This window comes from Gasterosteus aculeatus, chromosome 10, assembly GCF_964276395.1.
Source record: "Gasterosteus aculeatus chromosome 10, fGasAcu3.hap1.1, whole genome shotgun sequence".
NCBI lineage: Eukaryota > Metazoa > Chordata > Actinopteri > Perciformes > Gasterosteidae > Gasterosteus > Gasterosteus aculeatus.
In genome coordinates, this window is record NC_135697.1 from 9,417,022 (window position 1) to 9,434,090 (window position 17,069).

At 43.4% G+C, this 17,069-nt stretch overlaps 2 protein-coding genes across 2 annotated transcripts; one reads left to right on the top strand and one right to left on the bottom strand.

Moving 5' to 3' along the window:
* Positions 1 to 1,911: 1,911 nt before the first annotated feature.
* On the top strand, positions 1,912 to 12,119 carry tmem64 (transmembrane protein 64). Its single transcript, XM_040189733.2, has 3 exons — positions 1,912 to 3,540; positions 8,364 to 8,519; positions 9,259 to 12,119. Exons 1-3 carry the CDS (start codon positions 2,839 to 2,841, stop codon positions 9,448 to 9,450), a joined length of 1,050 nt encoding a protein of 349 aa, XP_040045667.1. The 5' UTR covers positions 1,912 to 2,838; the 3' UTR covers positions 9,451 to 12,119.
* A 2,442-nt stretch (positions 12,120 to 14,561) lies between these two features.
* On the bottom strand, positions 14,562 to 16,927 carry tdp2b (tyrosyl-DNA phosphodiesterase 2b). The gene is made up of 7 exons (XM_040189731.2): positions 16,673 to 16,927; positions 16,347 to 16,468; positions 16,105 to 16,254; positions 15,881 to 15,972; positions 15,422 to 15,540; positions 15,173 to 15,343; positions 14,562 to 15,065 (listed from the first exon to the last, which is right to left on the bottom strand). The coding sequence occupies exons 1-7, from the start codon at positions 16,823 to 16,825 to the stop codon at positions 14,784 to 14,786; spliced, it is 1,089 nt and encodes a 362-aa protein (XP_040045665.1). The 5' UTR covers positions 16,826 to 16,927; the 3' UTR covers positions 14,562 to 14,783.
* Positions 16,928 to 17,069: the final 142 nt, after the last annotated feature.

Genomic DNA, 17,069 nt, shown 5'->3' on the forward strand with positions numbered 1-17,069 from the left:
AAAGCGTTCATCATTTGCACACTCTCTCTTACACTAGAACAATGTGAAGGTTTTCCTTCCATTGACAAATTACTGGGAAATAGCATGTGTTACTAGGTGTCGTCCTGAAAGTTCACCCGGTTAGAATTTAGTGAACGTTGGATCATTTTTATGGTCGTATTAGTCAAAAGGACTACATATACATTTTCGAAAACCTTCATCAATTTGGAACAGTTATTAGTGAGGAACACTAAAGAAACAAACATAGGTTTACCTGTGAAACAGTAAAAGCTGGTGCTGAATTGTATCAGGTTGTACTATTGTGTAACAGTTCCATCTAGTGGAGTGTTGTAATACAACTGCTCAGAAGTCAACAAACTAACAACAAGCATCCGTGAAGGTGGAACCTTTAATGACAGCTTTGTTTATACACGTCCTCACATTAATTAAATTATCTTTTTTTTAAAAGAAATTGTAGGCATCCGAATTTTCTTTCAGGAATACCGTAAAATAACTTAATTTGTCCACATCTGGAAGAGCCAGGCGGTGGGCTGCACAGATGCATGAATGCACATATTGTCTGCTTCACTCCTCTCATTAGGAATTTATGGGGAGCATGCCAAGTAAGGAAATTTCCCTCAGGCTACTATGCTATGCTGTATTGTTTCAGAAATATATGGAAATAAAATTGTACACTGTTAAATAATAAAAATCCCGCTTTTTGTGATATGATTTACCATAAATAATTACACTACAACCTTTCCCAATGTTACAATGTACATGAGAAGGCCTTAATCACATTATTTTAAGAGACATACAATTCATAGTACTTTACTTTGTAGTTTGTTCTACTTTATATATCCGCTTTCCTATATTTTAGAGCAATATTGTATTGTACTTTATTTCACAGCGGGTACAGCTGATCAACATCTGAGCTGCCTGCATTAACAGGTACAATTTGCTCATCTACAAAACTACCATGCTGCCTACATGTTAATTCATAACCACAATAGAATCATCTTTATTGGCCTTTATTGGCTTTATTGGCAAAGTCCATGTATGCGTGAACATACATTGACTTTGTCTCCGGTGACACGTTGCTCTCAATCATACATAGATGTACAAATAAACAACAGAAATATGAAAAACACATTAAAGACCACAAAATAGAACACAAAACTAAATATTAATAGTTACTGGTAGATACAATATAAATATCACAATAATGTGAGTTATATGATAATGCACTAATTCTATATAATGTGTACTTTGGACAGACCAACTATATTTAGTTAATCTTTTTACATAAGTAAAACTGCTAAACTTGTACTTGTAATAAAGTAATTGGGCATTGTGGTGTTACTTTTACCTAGGTTTTGGAAATGTGTACTTCTTCTAAAACTGCTAATCATCAGTATAGTTTCGAAATATTTACCCTTCCTAACAGTTGAAGAAAATATGTAGCCTGCATTTCTCTACTTTATTATTAATAACTTTATCTCACAAGTAACATTTTCAGATTAGGAACAAAATGTCTAATACATCTGAAAAATCAACTTCTACGAGCTGTATTAAAATCCATGCTGACGTGTTGATTGGTGAATTAAGCATAATTGTATGTGTTGTCACTTCGTAAATGTTAAACTGCTGCTTCTTTATTAATACATTTTTTCCATTGATTTCATTATTGATTAAAGTGATCTAATCTAATGTGAAGCACTTTGAGTCTGCCTTGTGTATGAAAAGCGCTATACAAATAAACTTGCCTTGCCTAAATAATTAATTAATTGCAGTACCATATCGCAGTTTGTACCGCGGAGTATGGGGTAATAGTGACTGACAGCAAAGACCAATTGCAATTGTTATTTGATCCAAAACAAACACAATTTATCGTAAAAACCCGCACAAATCTCGCGATGACAGTCAGAGCGTCGTGATTGGATTAGAAAGTCAAATGATTGGTCACGTGGGCCGCGATCGCTCGGCATTCTGGGACACAAACAGTGGTGTATGAATAGCTTCAAAAGCGTCAACACCAGCAGTTTCTAGTGTGGAAGGAAGGCGACGGTTAAAAAAAAAAACAGCAACAGCCACCGGAGAGACAGAGAGCAAAACCGTATTTCCAGTCGCTCCGGCAGGAAGGGACACGCGTCGGAAGAGCAAGAGGCCAACGGCGGTCACGTCTGTTATTTGTCACGGTGGACTTTGACTAACGCCGCGCGCTAACGTCATCTAGCTAACGACAGGCGCCGCGTCGATCCCTGCTAGTCTGACACCGTTAGCCGGCGAGGGCAATGCGGGAGGAGTCGTGAAGTTGGCGCTCTTACACCACGTCGACTGCGGTCAATACGTCCAAAGAAGACTCTGGTGGTCGGTGTCGCTGCGTCCACTGCTCTCCTCCCTCCCTCCCTCGGCTGCTCCATCCGCCCGCCCGTTGACGCGACGCTGTCCTCGGCTGAGGGCTCGCGGCTCTTGAACATGGCGAGCCTTTCACACGGAGACCACACTGGCACTTTTGAGTTGCTGGACTGGAACCTTGTCCAGTTGGTGTACCCGAGATAAACCCCGCTATACTGGACATTTCAATGCAATGGCCAAGGAGAGTGACGGGTTTCATCTGTGTGTCTCACTACGCGGTTGTTGTCAGAGTTGCGTAACGATGCGATGCCGCTGCTAAAGCCCCGCCCCCTCCCCTCCAAGTCCATGTACACATGTCTCCGTTGAAGCTCCACACATTGATTTTGCTAGAAACCGACTTTCGCTGGATTTAAGAAACGTCAAGCTTCACAGCTGTCGTCACGTCAGATTGCTCACCTGAGCTTTTCTGTTGGGCCCCCCGGAGCTCAATTGAGGGCCAACATGTCAGGCTCCACGACTGTGCAGCTTTTCACCAAACTTGTCAAGCATGCAGTGGGTAAGGCGCAGATTCAGCTCAACCGCTGGGTGCAGAAGGCCGCCATGGATGACTGTGACAAGATCGACATCCTGATATGCAGCACCTTCGACGAGTCAGGGGCCGTCATCGGGAAGTCGGATGGAGACCCCGAGGTCGTCGGCGACGCGGGAGGAACGTCCTTCAGCAGTGGCGAGTTCAGACACCCGTGCTGCATCACCACCTTTTGCTTCAAGAGCGCCCTGCTGGCATGCGTCCTCACGGCTGTGTGCTTCTCCTCGGTGGCACTGGTTCGGCAGTACCTGAAGGACCTCCTGCTTTGGGTGGAGAGCTTGGACAGCCTCGTCGGAGCCTTGCTGTTTATAGTTGGGTTGATCATCGTGTCATTCCCATGCGGATGGGGATATATTGTTCTTAATGTGGCAGCTGGCTACCTCTACGGCTTCGTGCTGGGCATGGGACTGGTCATGGTCGGAGTCTTAATAGGGACCTTTGTGGCACACCTGGTGTGCAAACGTCTTTTGACTGAGTGGGTGTTGAACAAGGTTGGGAACAGTGAGCAGCTCAGTGCCGTCATTCGAGTGGTGGAGGGAGGAAGTGGACTCAAAGTTGTGGCCTTAGCGAGACTCACCCCTATACCATTTGGGCTCCAAAATGCAGTTTTCTCGGTGAGTATGAAAACGCTACGACCTGTTTTCAGTTTAGAAGCGAGACACATATATTAGACACATAGTCTACACGTCACATAGGGTCTATTGTAAACTCTCATGGGTTGAACGAATCGTTGCAAACATGAGAACTGACCCTGTAACCTTTTGACTTTAGAGGTAAATGCTTTGCTGTTTTGCAAGGCCAATCTACCACAAGGATAAATCACAAGTAGCTGGAAACCAGCCACAAACAGGCCGGGAGTATCATGAGTATCGTATGTTGTTGCGATGAACTTTAGACATTGAACTTGGCATAAGTGTTCTGCTGCTTAACCCTGTCGAGGCAAACCAAAGTCTAATGGCAGAAAATACAATAAGAGTCCTGTCCCCAGACAAAGGAAATCCCCTTTGTAGATGGAGAAAATGCTTCAATAAAATAAATTGTATCGCTGCCTCGGGACATGCATTATTTTATCTGTTCGAGCCATCAAGTCTTAGTTTGGGTTTTCAAATGTGGAGCAATGGTTTATCTGGACTCCATAACGATCTGGTGATGATATAATAATGTAAACTAAATTATGGACATTAGTCTGTAAGTTAAATCTGAAGTCCTTGAAGCCAACAAACACAATGTTACCGACAGTATGAAGCTGAGCTGTTTCACAATATTGATTTAAGCCGCACTCCTACGCTTTAGCTGAGGCCCTTGACCTTCATGCATGGAATGAATCATTAGTGTCTGCTGATTATCCATCTACTCCAAATAGTAAAAGCCTCAAGGTATATGTTACTATGTTATAAGAAATCAACTAAGATGTCATGAACAATTGTCCGAACAAAAATGACAAATTTTGATCCGAAGGTAAATCCGTCTTGGACAAAATGAACACCTATTGGAAAAATAGTTTTCAGGGTCTGCGTCCATTTTTTTTTGGTCTATATGCAACCACATATTTTCTGAATTGCAATATCATGCTGGTGAAATTCATCGTCAACCAGTCCTTCAAAAATACAACTGGTGATGTCTTCGCACAATATTCATTTATGCCAGTTCCATTGGAATTCCTCCTACCGAACTAGGATACACAGATATTTCCATTGCCCTCCACTTTAGCTGTTTCGAATATTGCACTGTGTATATGGAAACCTATAGGAAAAGAAGAGAATCTGAATAGTGTTGAAGACAGAAAACAAAAGCAGCACAAACATCCTGAAGTGAACACGTAGAGAAGCCCTTAAAAGGCATTTATAGCTTAAAGGAGTTGATGCACAGCCTGAGGCTGGAAAGGGAAAAAGATTTAAGTAGATGTAAGTTGGATTCAGAAACACAGTAATTGCAAATTACAGAGTTAGTACGTTTTCTGGAATGAAGCATTTTACTAGGACATATTTGGCTTTGCCTATGGACGGCCAAATACACACTTCCAACCACCCAATAATAAACACTCACTTTATTTAACTCTTTCACAATGTTTTTGACTCTGTCACGGCTGTTTTCACTTTTCTCTCATTTCAAAGCTATAGTTGGTATAACTTTTACGTTTAATTTCATCATCTTGAAAAGCTGTTTCAAATTGTGTTCAGAATGATGTAACCGTGAAACAATAATATCCTACACAGCATCCCTAATTCTGTGGTGTAGCTCAGTCTGATGGTGCTCTCTGCTCAGCTGGTGCGAGCGCCACACGGACATATTTGCACACGTGTCAGAGTCGAACTGCCACGCATGAGAAAATCGCCAAAAAAAATTGTTACAATGGTAGAGGAAACACTGCCTTACTCTAATTAAGTTAAACTTAATCCAGTTTTGTTCAGCTCATGGAGATTATTGCATTCGACAAACGGTGGTTTACTTTAATTTAAGTATTTGTCTTCATGTCATTTCATTTTTTCTCTTTCTCAATTGGTTATTTGTTGTAGCACGGTTAACACAAGTTCATTATTCATGAGTAAAACAACCCTTTCCGATAAGAGACACTAGTCATTGGGCAGCAGTGAGGTAAGCTGACCCCAGGAATCAGCTGACTGTTGGAACAGGCAGTAAACATATTTGCTGCACTTTGAGCAGGCTGTCGGTATTTGAGAAGAACCTCATAATAAAATGCCTGTGCTTTCCCCAGTACAGTCCAACAGTGAGTGGGGAGCTAAAAAAAAGTGGAAGTGCTCCTGAAAAGGGAAGATCATTTCATTGAGTAAATTTGAATGGAGGATGTGTCTGAATGCACGTGCATTGTTCCTTTGTTTAGGTTTTGTTGTTCAACACGTTGTTGTTTAAAGGCCGGCGTGAGCGGCTCTGGGTTAAGTTTAGGATTCACTTTGAGCTAAAAGAGACCGTCTGTGAAGTTAAAAATGAATGACTTATGTATTTTGGCCCGGGCCGGGGACGACAGTTCCTGTGTAAAAACAGATTTTGAACAAGACATCCAAACCTAGCAGATGGTCTTCTTTTGCCTGACTGACTTAAACGGCTCCTGTTTGTCATCCGCTCGCACCCGGGGCACCGCGGCCCGGACACAGCTCTCTCTGTGCAAAGGTTGCAGTGTCCCACTTGTGCAAGGATCATGGATGCAGCTTCCAACAGTGAACTCCCTGTTCCACTCTGAGGTGGGAACGAGGTGTCAAAGTCAAAGTGACACACAGTTTACACTGTTAACCAGCTGCTACCACGGTCACTCGCCTGATTGCTACTCCACCATCTCTTCAGGTCAAATTGAAAGGCGGACGAATTGAAAGCCTGTTTTCAATCACTTCTTTTATACATCTGCTTCTCTTTTTCTACCGGGGAAGGCAAATAAACAATTTATGTGAAATGCTGCCTGCTAGAAAAGTGGGTAATTTTGGATCAAATCAGTTTTATATTCTGCTTAGTTAGATTTTTGACTGCTGTTAGTCTTTTGAAAATGCAGCATGTGGTTGACTCACTGTTGTGACTTTTGTGATTGCTCCCTTTGATGGATATTTATAGACTTATTTTATTTATTTATTTACTAATGCACCTGCATCCTGTGCAAAGGTTTGGCCTCATTCCGTGTACCACCACTCTCGAAGCATCCAGAAGCTACAGTGCCCTAAATAAGAGTTTGTGTTGGACAGAAACACTAAAAGGGTATTGCAGCTCCTCCGTAACTGCTGGATGTGTAAACAAGCAAATGTTTGCCAACAAATGTTGTGACCAGTTAGAAAGTGATGCAAATCAGTCAATGATTGATGCAGATGGACTGCAGAAAACAGCCAAATCAAACTGTTGACTCCTCAGACAAGGACCTCAGTGTGAAAGGGTTTTGTGAAGGGAAGGTCCGACTGAGCCTTACGCCGGAGTTTATTCGGTGCCGGCGAAGTCATCTCGTCCCAGCCTGCACAGCGAAGCTCGGGTTCTTGACTGCACCTTTAAAAATAATTAATCGTAAAGCCGGTAGCTTGTGTTATGGCCAGCTGAAACTTATGGTGTATCTTATTCTCCACAATGAGCGGTGAAACTAGGGGTGGGTCCTTCTAGTCCTCAGCTGGCTCATGGTGTTGTCCGCTCTGCCCTTGGTGAGCACTTACTGTGGATGCGGCTACATTTCACTGATCCCCCCCCCCTCTGCTTCTATCTGCTGAAGTGGACTGTGCTACATTATAGCGGGTAACCTAAAACGCCACAGAGACTGCAGTAGTTAGCAAAAGCAGGGCACAACTCAGACAGATGTTATGTGAATCCTAAGTGGGCAAAGTGGAGACATTTAGGTCCTTCTGTAACGTTGTAGCAATGGACTCTGCCGTCATAACGGGCTGATCAGGACATTTCTCAAGTGATTCCTAATGTTTGGACCCCAACTGCAGGAAAACGTGCTTTTGCAGCCATTAGTTCCGCCCCCCTCACTAAACCCAGTGCAAGTCCAGATAAAAAGTGGAACAAACATAACGATCTAGCAGTCCTAAAATGTCCCATTCAGTCCAGGCCGTCTATTTCCTGTCTTTGTGTACGAGCACAAACTCCAAGCTGCTCTGAATAAATCAGACGGGTTTTTTTTTTTTATGAGTATCTCGATACACCGGCTCGCATTAACGAGTAGGCGGTTCAGCTGGAGTTTGCTGCATGCTTATGCAGTTTGTATATAACACTGCTGCATACGCTGCATGTCTGGGTTGGGATGGACTTCAGAAGACATTTGTGTCACCACTGAAGAATAACTGCTGAGAGAAAAGAGATTCCACTCCTTGTCTTCTTTTTCTTCAAGCTCTCATGGGCTCACGTGTCACGTCGCGGCGATCACCTAAAGGCGCTGCCGATCGTGTCGGCACAGAGTGCGGACACGTCAGTGCTTATCTCTCAAGGAGAAAGGCCTTTTGCATGATAGTGTGGGGGAGGAAATGTTCAACTAAGCGCACCGAGGATAAACAATCGCATGTCATCGGCTTGATTAACCAGGCGTTGACGACCTCAGCGTCCTGTGAATTGTAATCCAGGGTAGTGTGATTCAAAGCAGAGGCTTTAGGATTCAATGCAAAGAGACCCTTTGTGTCGGCCCCCGGCGGTGTCTGTGTGTGTGTGTGTGTGTGTGTGTGTGTCTGTAACGCACCGCTATCTGCCAGTGTAGTCACAGTGCTAAGGTCGCGTCCTCACATGTTATGTCATCACTTCATCAAGGGTGACGGCTTCGCAGAACCGTGTTTTTATTCAGATGGATACTGATTGTAATTGCAGATGTATTTTTTAGTTGTGTCAATATAAATACATTTACAAAACCTTTCCCACGATAGGACTATTTTTTTAAATAATCCATCTTTGCTCAAATACATACTAGTTACTTGTTTCATGCTAATTCTTTTAAGTTTGTAAGATGTTTCTTTATCTTAAGATCACAGATGTGTCCTTGCCAAACTACCTGGTGGCCTCCTCTGTGGGTTTGTTGCCCACTCAGCTGCTCAACTCCTACCTGGGCACCACGCTTCGCACCATGGAGGACGTCATCGCTGAGCAGAGCATCAGCGGCTACTTTGTGTTCAGCCTGCAGGTGAGCTGAGGGTGGTGATATGTGCAATGACCTGAAGCCATCGTGGATGTGGCCGTTTAAAAGTTAGAAGTAGAGCGCATCAGTTCCCACAACCCATGAATGTAATGACGTGTTCAGCAGGTGAAGCAGGTTTTGTTTTCCCTCAGTGTTCAAGATCCAAGCATTGACATCTGATACATCTGCTAGTATTAAGTTACGTGAATGTCTCGAGGCTTTAGGGTTGCAAGATATGCCCACACCTCTTCTCAGCTGACCCAAAGGTCATTCCAAGCATTCACAACATTTCCAACACCTGTGCTCCATTTAAACCTTAAGTACTAAGCAAGTACTAATCCGTCATGGGTTGTCTCTTACGGCAGCAATTGAAGAGTTTACAGGGGTCAGAAGTCAATGGGGTCAGCTTAAAACTGACGAGGTATTGGTCGTGCATGCAGAACAAAAAGCTATTGCTCCGACTTGACAACTGGCCTTCAACACGTAGTATTTCGCCTAAAGATGTTTTATTCGTGGCTAAGAGAGCTTTGGTGTCGGATTGGAAGACGTCTTGGTAAACCTTGATTTAATCAATTAGAACTTGTATAAGGAGACAAGACGTATCAACATTTGTGGAGGCTTACTTCGCTTTTTTTTCACTGCATGAGGCAATTTTTTGGTTTAATTTAGTTCACCCCCATAAGAATGAAAAAAACTAAGCGATCCCTCCTGTGTGGACCGTGACTTCCTCCTCCGTCCCCTGCAGATCGTCATCAGCATCGGCCTGATGTTCTACGTCGTGCACCGGGCGCAGGTAGAGCTCAACGCCGCCATCGCAGCCTGCCAGATGGAGCTGAAGTCGTCGCACATGAACGGCTCCTCCACCAATCACGGCAGCTTCACCTACTGCAGCAAGAGGACGGCGGCGGGCAGCGGAAACTGCATCAATGTGGTGTGATCGCCGCTCGCGCCGCTCGGTTTCCCGAATTTCGACACTGAAGAAGGCATGGTGACCCGTTGGGAGACTGGAACGTGTTGTGGCCGTGGTTTTTGATTTTCCCACGACGTACTCTGGCCACGTTTGTGCGAAGACCTCGAAGGTCCACGTCTTCAGTAGGTACGGTGATCTTACAAGTGTGGGCCCTCCACCTTTTGAAGAGATGGTGCTGATGGCAGTGGTCATATTTGATCAAACACGATGACGACGTTGCTGAGTGAGTCACCAAAAACTAGCTCGGCATTCGCGGCCTGCTAACACTATGAATGTGCAATCTGGAGCTTTCTACAGACCCGCGGAATTGTTTTTCCATTTCAGTGTCAAAAGAATGCCAACCTATGCACCTTTCTTTCATACGAAATTTGTTTTATTCATCCACTGCTTATTCACACTACACATAATAAGGGCCTTATTAATATGTTTTGAAAGATTTGGCTCCGTTTTTGAAGTGTCTTATTTTCCGAGTACGGAGAGAGGGGGAGCGCTCCCTTTTGAGCGTTACGGTTTGATTTCTGCTGGCTTATGACCACGTCAGCGGAGTCGGCCTCCTCTGCCCGGAGATCATTTTGGCGCTTTGGCAGTTTTGATAAGAGCAGCTGGGGATGAGAGCGTTTCTCACAGAAGGAAACTCAGGAATGATTCTGCCAGGAAAGTTGAAGTGCGGTGCGACCGGCTCCTCTTTGGCTGCGGAGGGATCGCCACACTGAGCTCAAGCTGAGATGTCGCGCTTTCCTGTAAATGTTTAGGATTCGTTCTGAGGGGAGTTTTCCATTCGTTATTATGTTCTTCATTACAATTATCACTTTTTCTTAAGACCGTAGTTCTGACAATTCTGTGCAATACATCAAAAAATGGTGACGTAACGGCATGAATGTTTCAGTGCGGCATCCAAACTAATCAGAAATGCATCAAAATAACCTTAAGCCTAGTCTGTGTTTATTCAAAGTTTAACCTGCATTATAGACACATAAGCTAGATGAGATACAGAGGCTATTTTTTATGTGCCATAATGTGATAATTGACACTGAGCTGAGGCTGCATGTGACTTATCCTATATTTTCTTACTTAACAATGCTGGTAATTATAGAATTGATCCATCAACAACTTTTGTTGCTCTCGTGCAGTAGAATCGTTGCCACAGTCCACTTCAAACCGATGTTTTGTACAGACTGAGCTTGGAAGAGGTTTGGTTGGTCAAAAGTTGAAAGTGATGTGTCTCAGAAGCCGACAATCAAACACAACGTGGACACTTAAGTGATGAATGTGATATTTTTTAATTTTACATGAATTATTGTGATGCTGCTCCTCAGACAAAGTCTGGATGAGGAATTATAAGGGCTCCTATATGAAATATTGATCTATATCCCTATATTTCTAATGCAGGCAAAACATTTTGTTTATTCATTTTCGTACAAATGTTTTTTTCCTCTTTCTTCAGAGACCGATTTAATAATGTTGGCCCCACTCATTCCATGCTGCCAGTCCTCTTTTAAAGCTGTAGTTCTTTTCGTGCTAAATGTTGGGTGAATTGAACCCATCATATCAATTCAGCAATAATGTTTGAAAGTCTAAAGCAAAAAAGTATATAATATAAGTCCTACCAGTGAGATCTGTTGGGAATAGTGGTTTGCTCCCAATGGAAAAGATGTGCTTATCTCTTGAAACTGCATTTGAGTTGACCCATGTTCCGCTGTAAGGTTGAGTATTAATATTCCCAGGTTTGTGTTTCAGTGTTCAACCTGCCGATTACCTCCCGCTGCCTCTGACAGACATTACTGAGCTGCCAATTATTATCATTACTATTATTATTATTATGTGGAAGAAAAACGTGATCAGAACAGCTTGTTCATATTCGTAGAGTCCCCAAACCCGTGTGTCGCTTATTGAAGTCAAGCGACCTCACTCATGTCACACTATTTTTTTCTTCTTCAGTTTTTCCACTGAAATTGAAAGTTTACTTCGGAGATGAGAGAACTTTATGGCCGCGAGGTTTATAAAATCCACTCACAACTCTTTCTCATTTTTCCAACACACGGAGATTCGTTTTGTTATTCGAGGCTTCCGCTCGACAGCAGGGATATTTTTAGGAAGTGTCTGTATCCTCCCAAAAAAAATGTGATTTGAAGAAGCTGTTGTGCTCAGAGGTGGACATTATTCCATGTTTAATACAAAAATCAAGTATGTGAAACTTGATCGACCACCATGGACACACATCATAATGTTTTAGTCTGTCAACTGGGATTTGAAAAACTTGACTGTGTGAAGATGAGCGGTTTTATAGTAAAGGCTTTGTTTCCTCCTCAGTGGGCTCTATTTAACTTATAGATATAGTTATGCAACAACTGATTCCTACGGGAAGTATATTTCATAGACACCAACACAAGACCTGAATCTGGGATGTAACTGCACACACAACTGTTAAAATGTGATATCATGAACTTAGGGTCACGTTAAGGGTCTTGTTTGGTGCTATGAAATCCAATACTTCCCATCTGTATCAAGTGCATTACACATATACTGTATTTTGTGATACATAGAATTTTACAGTGTATAAATATTGATATTTATCGCTGTATTACGCTTGTTAAGTGTTATTTATGAGAGAGAAAATAAAACCTGTCAAACTTTAACTATTATTTTTTTATTTTTTCCCATATTCCTCATCTTTTGAATATATACATTTTTTAAATGTCTTAAAAATCTTATCAAACTTTATGAATTAATAGTCTTTAATTTTATTTAGAGTTTACTCTTGGGATATATACTTATTTTCTTCTAGTTGGCTGAGACGTTTCACACAAACTATATTAAATAAAAATCTACAGATAACATTGATAACAATTAAATCAGTGATTTAGAAATCATCCTTCACATCTCCCTCCACTGAAAACTATTGCTTTTATACGTTTTATCTAATCCACTTTTACTTGCTTAACTGCTTTGTTGAATTTCAGCAGTTTAAATTAACCGGTATTACTTCTTAAGAGACGTCTCCACAGAAATGTGTTGCTGATAAACATTTCGAATCCTTCCAACGTTGCATGAGCTGCCACACGTTTCATCAACTCCTTTCCTGACACATCGTGACCTCGCCCCAAATCCCAGCAAGTCCCTTCATATTATCCATCTTCATCCTCGACCCTTTGAGAGCGATGGAAGACAAAATGTCCTCGCTCCGGAGTGTTCCTCTTATCTTGCAAACCTCTAAATAACTGCCGGTCCTCAAATGTGCAGCAGAAGCAGTAAGGGCAGAAATAACGCTGCCTTCAGGGGCAGTTTGTCACAGAGGTTTTGAACAAAAGTAGTGATGGATGTGGCGGCGGTGATGTAGAGCACCTCTTCCGCGTTGCGTGCCCTTGCCCTGCCTGTGACAACCTGTCAATGGAGGGGGGAGGTGGACAGTGTCAGATGGACATGGTCCAGATCGATCCTGCTTGACAACACACCTGTTCCCCATCTACACACACACACACACACAATGGAAATGTTGCCCACATCACAAATCCATTGAGCGCAAACAACAACGCTTTTTTCCCTCCATGTAGCCACAGAAATGTATTTGACTACTAAACAAGCGGCCGCTCTCTTAACGGGCTCGGGTCAGAGCTGTGTCTGATCCATCATCGTCTAACGCCGCCTCAACCTCTTCCCACAGCCTCTCCGCCAGCACGGGGACACGTCCGCACAAAACCAAGAACATTCATTTTGACGGGCCTCAAATGAGAGCCCCGGATCTCACTGAGGGGCGACGCTTTTGGAGGATAGCTCCAAAAATACATCCGAGATGGTAAACAAAACAAAGATCTCGGAGAGGAATTGTCATTGGAAAAAAACAAACAGGTGAGTGAAATGATCTTGGAACATTGTCTACGCAGCCGTCCAGAGGAAAACCTGTGGTGCGAGTGTTTAAGGTCGATCGGCCTCTGGCAGAGGAATCCTGCTCGGGGGGGGGGGGGGCAGGGGGAGAGATCACATGACCTCCTTCTCGGCCCGGACAGCCTCCGTCTGTACCATCTATGACCTGCTGCGGTTCTCACCAATGCTGATGTGGAGAAAAAAAGGACAAAATAGCACACTTCCAAAAGACGGTGGAAAAAAGCGTTGCACTCAAATATCTGACAGCACTCTGCCGCTGATCGGGCAGCTAGAAATACATTGATCTTTGCTTCCGGCCGTGTACTGGCCGGGAGCAAAGATCAATGTATTTTTATTGGAGACCGTGCCCTTGACTATCCGAGCTGACCCGTTATCTATTTTGCATTATGAGTTATTTTCATTGCAACATTCTGGAGAGACAAACCAAAGAAAAAGTCTACCACTTTAAATTGAAACCTATGATTGATTTTTATTTCACATATTAGAGAAAATGTGAAAGCATTGTGTCCCTGTTACGTTTTTGGTATTTCTTGTATTTTAGAAACGTAAAACCTTATAGGGACATCACCTTGTGTTGTATGTTTTAGTTTTAGGCTTGAGGTAAGCGTGTTAAAGCTGGACAGACATGGCTCATATGTCCTTGCTAATTAGGAAACATGGAGCAGGGGACAAACGGGGACAAAGGGACGGGAGGCCTGTTCTGATGACGGCTGCTTCCAGCGAAACAGTCTCATCTGTGTCCTCTCCTGAGGTCAGCTCAGTCTGTGTGAGGCGCCTGAGAGGGACACGTCCCAAGCAACGCGAGGGCAGAGACGAGGTTACATCGGGTTAGTGGTGGAACTGAGATGATAGTGTAGAGTTGTGTAGATTATTTGTGCAAGTGAATCATATCCTAATGTGCCTTTTTCACAACAGGTGTGTTAGTGAGGTAAGTATGCGCTTGCATCCGTCTTTCAATGGAAGTCAGCTTCAAAACAGTCAAGTTCATTCAGTGGATGAATGAACAAATGGTCTATGTCCGAGTAAAGCTCCAGTTATGGAGTCACTTTTCAGTGGCGGACTGATATTTCTTTCATTTAATGTAAAAGATGAATCCACACTGGCATTAGATAACATATTTTAAAGAAGTGCAATTGAACCCTGTGCTGCGCTCTAGTGTTCAGATACCAACACCACATATACACAGAGTTGACACGTTTATTGATTCTTTCTACATTTATTAACCAATTAAAACAATAAAAATACACTAGTAAGGGACACATCAAATGACAACATTAAACAAATCAAAATGTAAAATGTACAGGTAACCAGATAATTTATCTTTGATTATTTATTCACGTTCAGTGACTGAAACACACAAAAGTAAACTACACGAGCTCATCTGAGAACCGGCGTGTTTCAGTCAGTTTTGTGCATTTCTATGCGGAGGAGAAGCTACAGTAAATTCCCCAGTGATCACTGGTGTAGCGTCCACAGTCCAGCTTCTCCAGCCCCACCAGGGCCATGTGGTCAGGGGCCAGGCGGGGGACGCCGTCCTTGGCCGCGGGCCGGAGGTAGACCCGGTCGAAGCGGCAGCGACTGATGTAAGGCACCTTCTTGTTGTTGTTGGCTTTGGTGTCCCACGTGTAGCGGCAGTGCTCCTGCTTTCCCAGTCGCTCCCACACGTCGCAGACACCGGAGGGCAGACCCACCTTGGCCACCTGAGATGGAGCATTTTATCATTTTAAAAAGAGAGCTACAACGTGTGAACACCTGTATAAAAGGGAAATAAACCAGAAATGTTGCGATGCCAAGACCAACGACTGACCTCAGCGTCCCGTAGGTTCGTGTCGCCGCCAAACAGGACGGTGACGTCATCAGGCGCTTCTCTCATCCTGTGAGTCACCACTCGCAGCTGTTTCATCCGTTCCTCTGCTTGGCCTTTACAGCTCTCGAGGTGGGACGTCATCAGACACAGCTTCTGGTCTTTGAATGTCACCTGATTTCAAAGAGAAAAAGATTTCAGTCAACTTGGGTTGAGCTGCACGTGGAGTATTTGGAATGAACCTGGACAAACCTGAGCTACAAGCAGATTCCTCATCATTTGAGTTGTAGGATAAGATACTATCTCGCTCTCCAGGAATCTGACCCGTGTCTTTTTCAGCATCATCCCGGTGAAGTAACCATCCTCGCCCCCTGGACGGAAAACGTTCAGCCGATCATTTAAACCTTTGGTCTAAGCATCAGTTTATTACTGTTATTCAGTTCCAGATACTGAACACTACCAGACACCCGTTTGATCAAAAATAATAGAGTTTAGTGAAACAGGAGTGTAGGGAAAGCTTTATTATTAGTATTTTTTTTAAAGCAAACGTTTTGACTTGTCATTTCAGGGAAATCAAAAGGCTTCATCAAGCACAATACCAGGACTGGCTCAACAGAATCCGTCCATAATGTACTTATATGATGTTGTACTTTTCCTCCTGTGACATGTCATAAAGTATTTGGCGACAAAGGCCTGTTGAGCACAACGCACCTTCGATGATCAGGTAGCTGACAGCCCGTTTCTTCAAGTACTGGACGTAAGGTGGAATGAGCTCCTGTAGAAACACCACGTCTGGAGTGTATCTACATGAAGACAAGATTGAACTTTAAAAACACATTTTTTCCTTTTACTTTAAGGGGCACTGCTCTGCAGCGGACACAAACGGACAAACTAAAATACCAGCTGATGCTGACGGGGAAGATGAACAAGCTTACAGGACTAAGAAGGAGCACAGGCCTCTGGCGCGTTCTCCAAGGTTGTCTGTATCGAGTCCATCCACGTTCCAGGAGATCAGTGACAGTTTATTGTCGTCTTCATCTGAGGGTTTGCGTGTCGAGGCTGGACTGTCTCCGGTCAAATCTATACTGCAAATGTTTCACAAACGGTTGATTAATTTGGAGGTATCAAACACAAGTAACGTGGAGAGTGTCAAAAGGAGGGAAGATAGTAGACCTACCAGTCTGCTGAAGGTTTTTCCTCTACTTTCTGCTTCTTTTTGGGGGGGCTGGTCTCACTGTTTGGAATATCATCTTCAAATACTTTTTCCAAATCAGCCTCAAAGAATGAATTCAAAGCTCTCTGAAAGGTTACCGGACAGGTGCATCGGGGTCAACTGCGTTTTTCAAGATAACAAATTTGTAAACATCTTAAAGCCTTTAAATTCAATCAGTGAAATAAACTGCAGCAGTGTTGAATTGCCAAAACCGGCCCCACCATCATCATTGTGTAACTTGCTGCCGTAGTGACCTGCAAGGTGTGTCCGGGGAGAGCGGTCTACTGTACCTCCATCTCCCACTCGTGTTCAGCCAGGTAGCACTGCGCCACGCCGCTATCGGATCCGGTCAATGACGCAAACTCATCGCAGAGACGACTTCTGCTTCGTTCCACGTTAGAAACCGATGGCTTGTCCGAGTCTGATGCACCGTTAGAAGCCATGCTTTAGAGCCACTGGTTTTTACTTGCAGAATTACACAGCAGAGGAAGACTAGTGAAAACACTGGTCCATGTTTTTCTCCGCAAGTTATCTCAGGTGCACCAGTGAAAGTCTTTCGGGTAACTTTTCCCAACTGAAGCTCGAACAAAGCGGAGCAAAATAAAAACGTTACTTCGTATGCTTGAACGTGGGAGAATGTAAATGACATGTGCAGTTACCAATCAATGTTTCAATATATCGTTTACA

What these genes read in the sequence shown, in the direction of transcription:
- tdp2b (XM_040189731.2), bottom strand. Translation starts at nt 16,825, where the DNA reads ATGGCTTCTAACGGTGCATCAGACTCGGACAAGCCATCGGTTTCTAAC. An exon ending in GGAATCTGCTTGTAGCTCAG is followed by an intron (nt 15,344 to 15,421) that starts GTTTGTCCAGGT and finishes CTTTGAAATCAG; the next exon opens with GTGACATTCAAAGACCAGAA. An exon ending in CGAACCTACGGGACGCTGAG is followed by an intron (nt 15,066 to 15,172) that starts GTCAGTCGTTGG and finishes GCTCCATCTCAG; the next exon opens with GTGGCCAAGGTGGGTCTGCC.
- tmem64 (XM_040189733.2), top strand. Translation starts at nt 2,839, where the DNA reads ATGTCAGGCTCCACGACTGTGCAGCTTTTCACCAAACTTGTCAAGCAT. An exon ending in TCCAAAATGCAGTTTTCTCG is followed by an intron (nt 3,541 to 8,363) that starts GTGAGTATGAAA and finishes CTTTATCTTAAG; the next exon opens with ATCACAGATGTGTCCTTGCC. An exon ending in ACTTTGTGTTCAGCCTGCAG is followed by an intron (nt 8,520 to 9,258) that starts GTGAGCTGAGGG and finishes CGTCCCCTGCAG; the next exon opens with ATCGTCATCAGCATCGGCCT.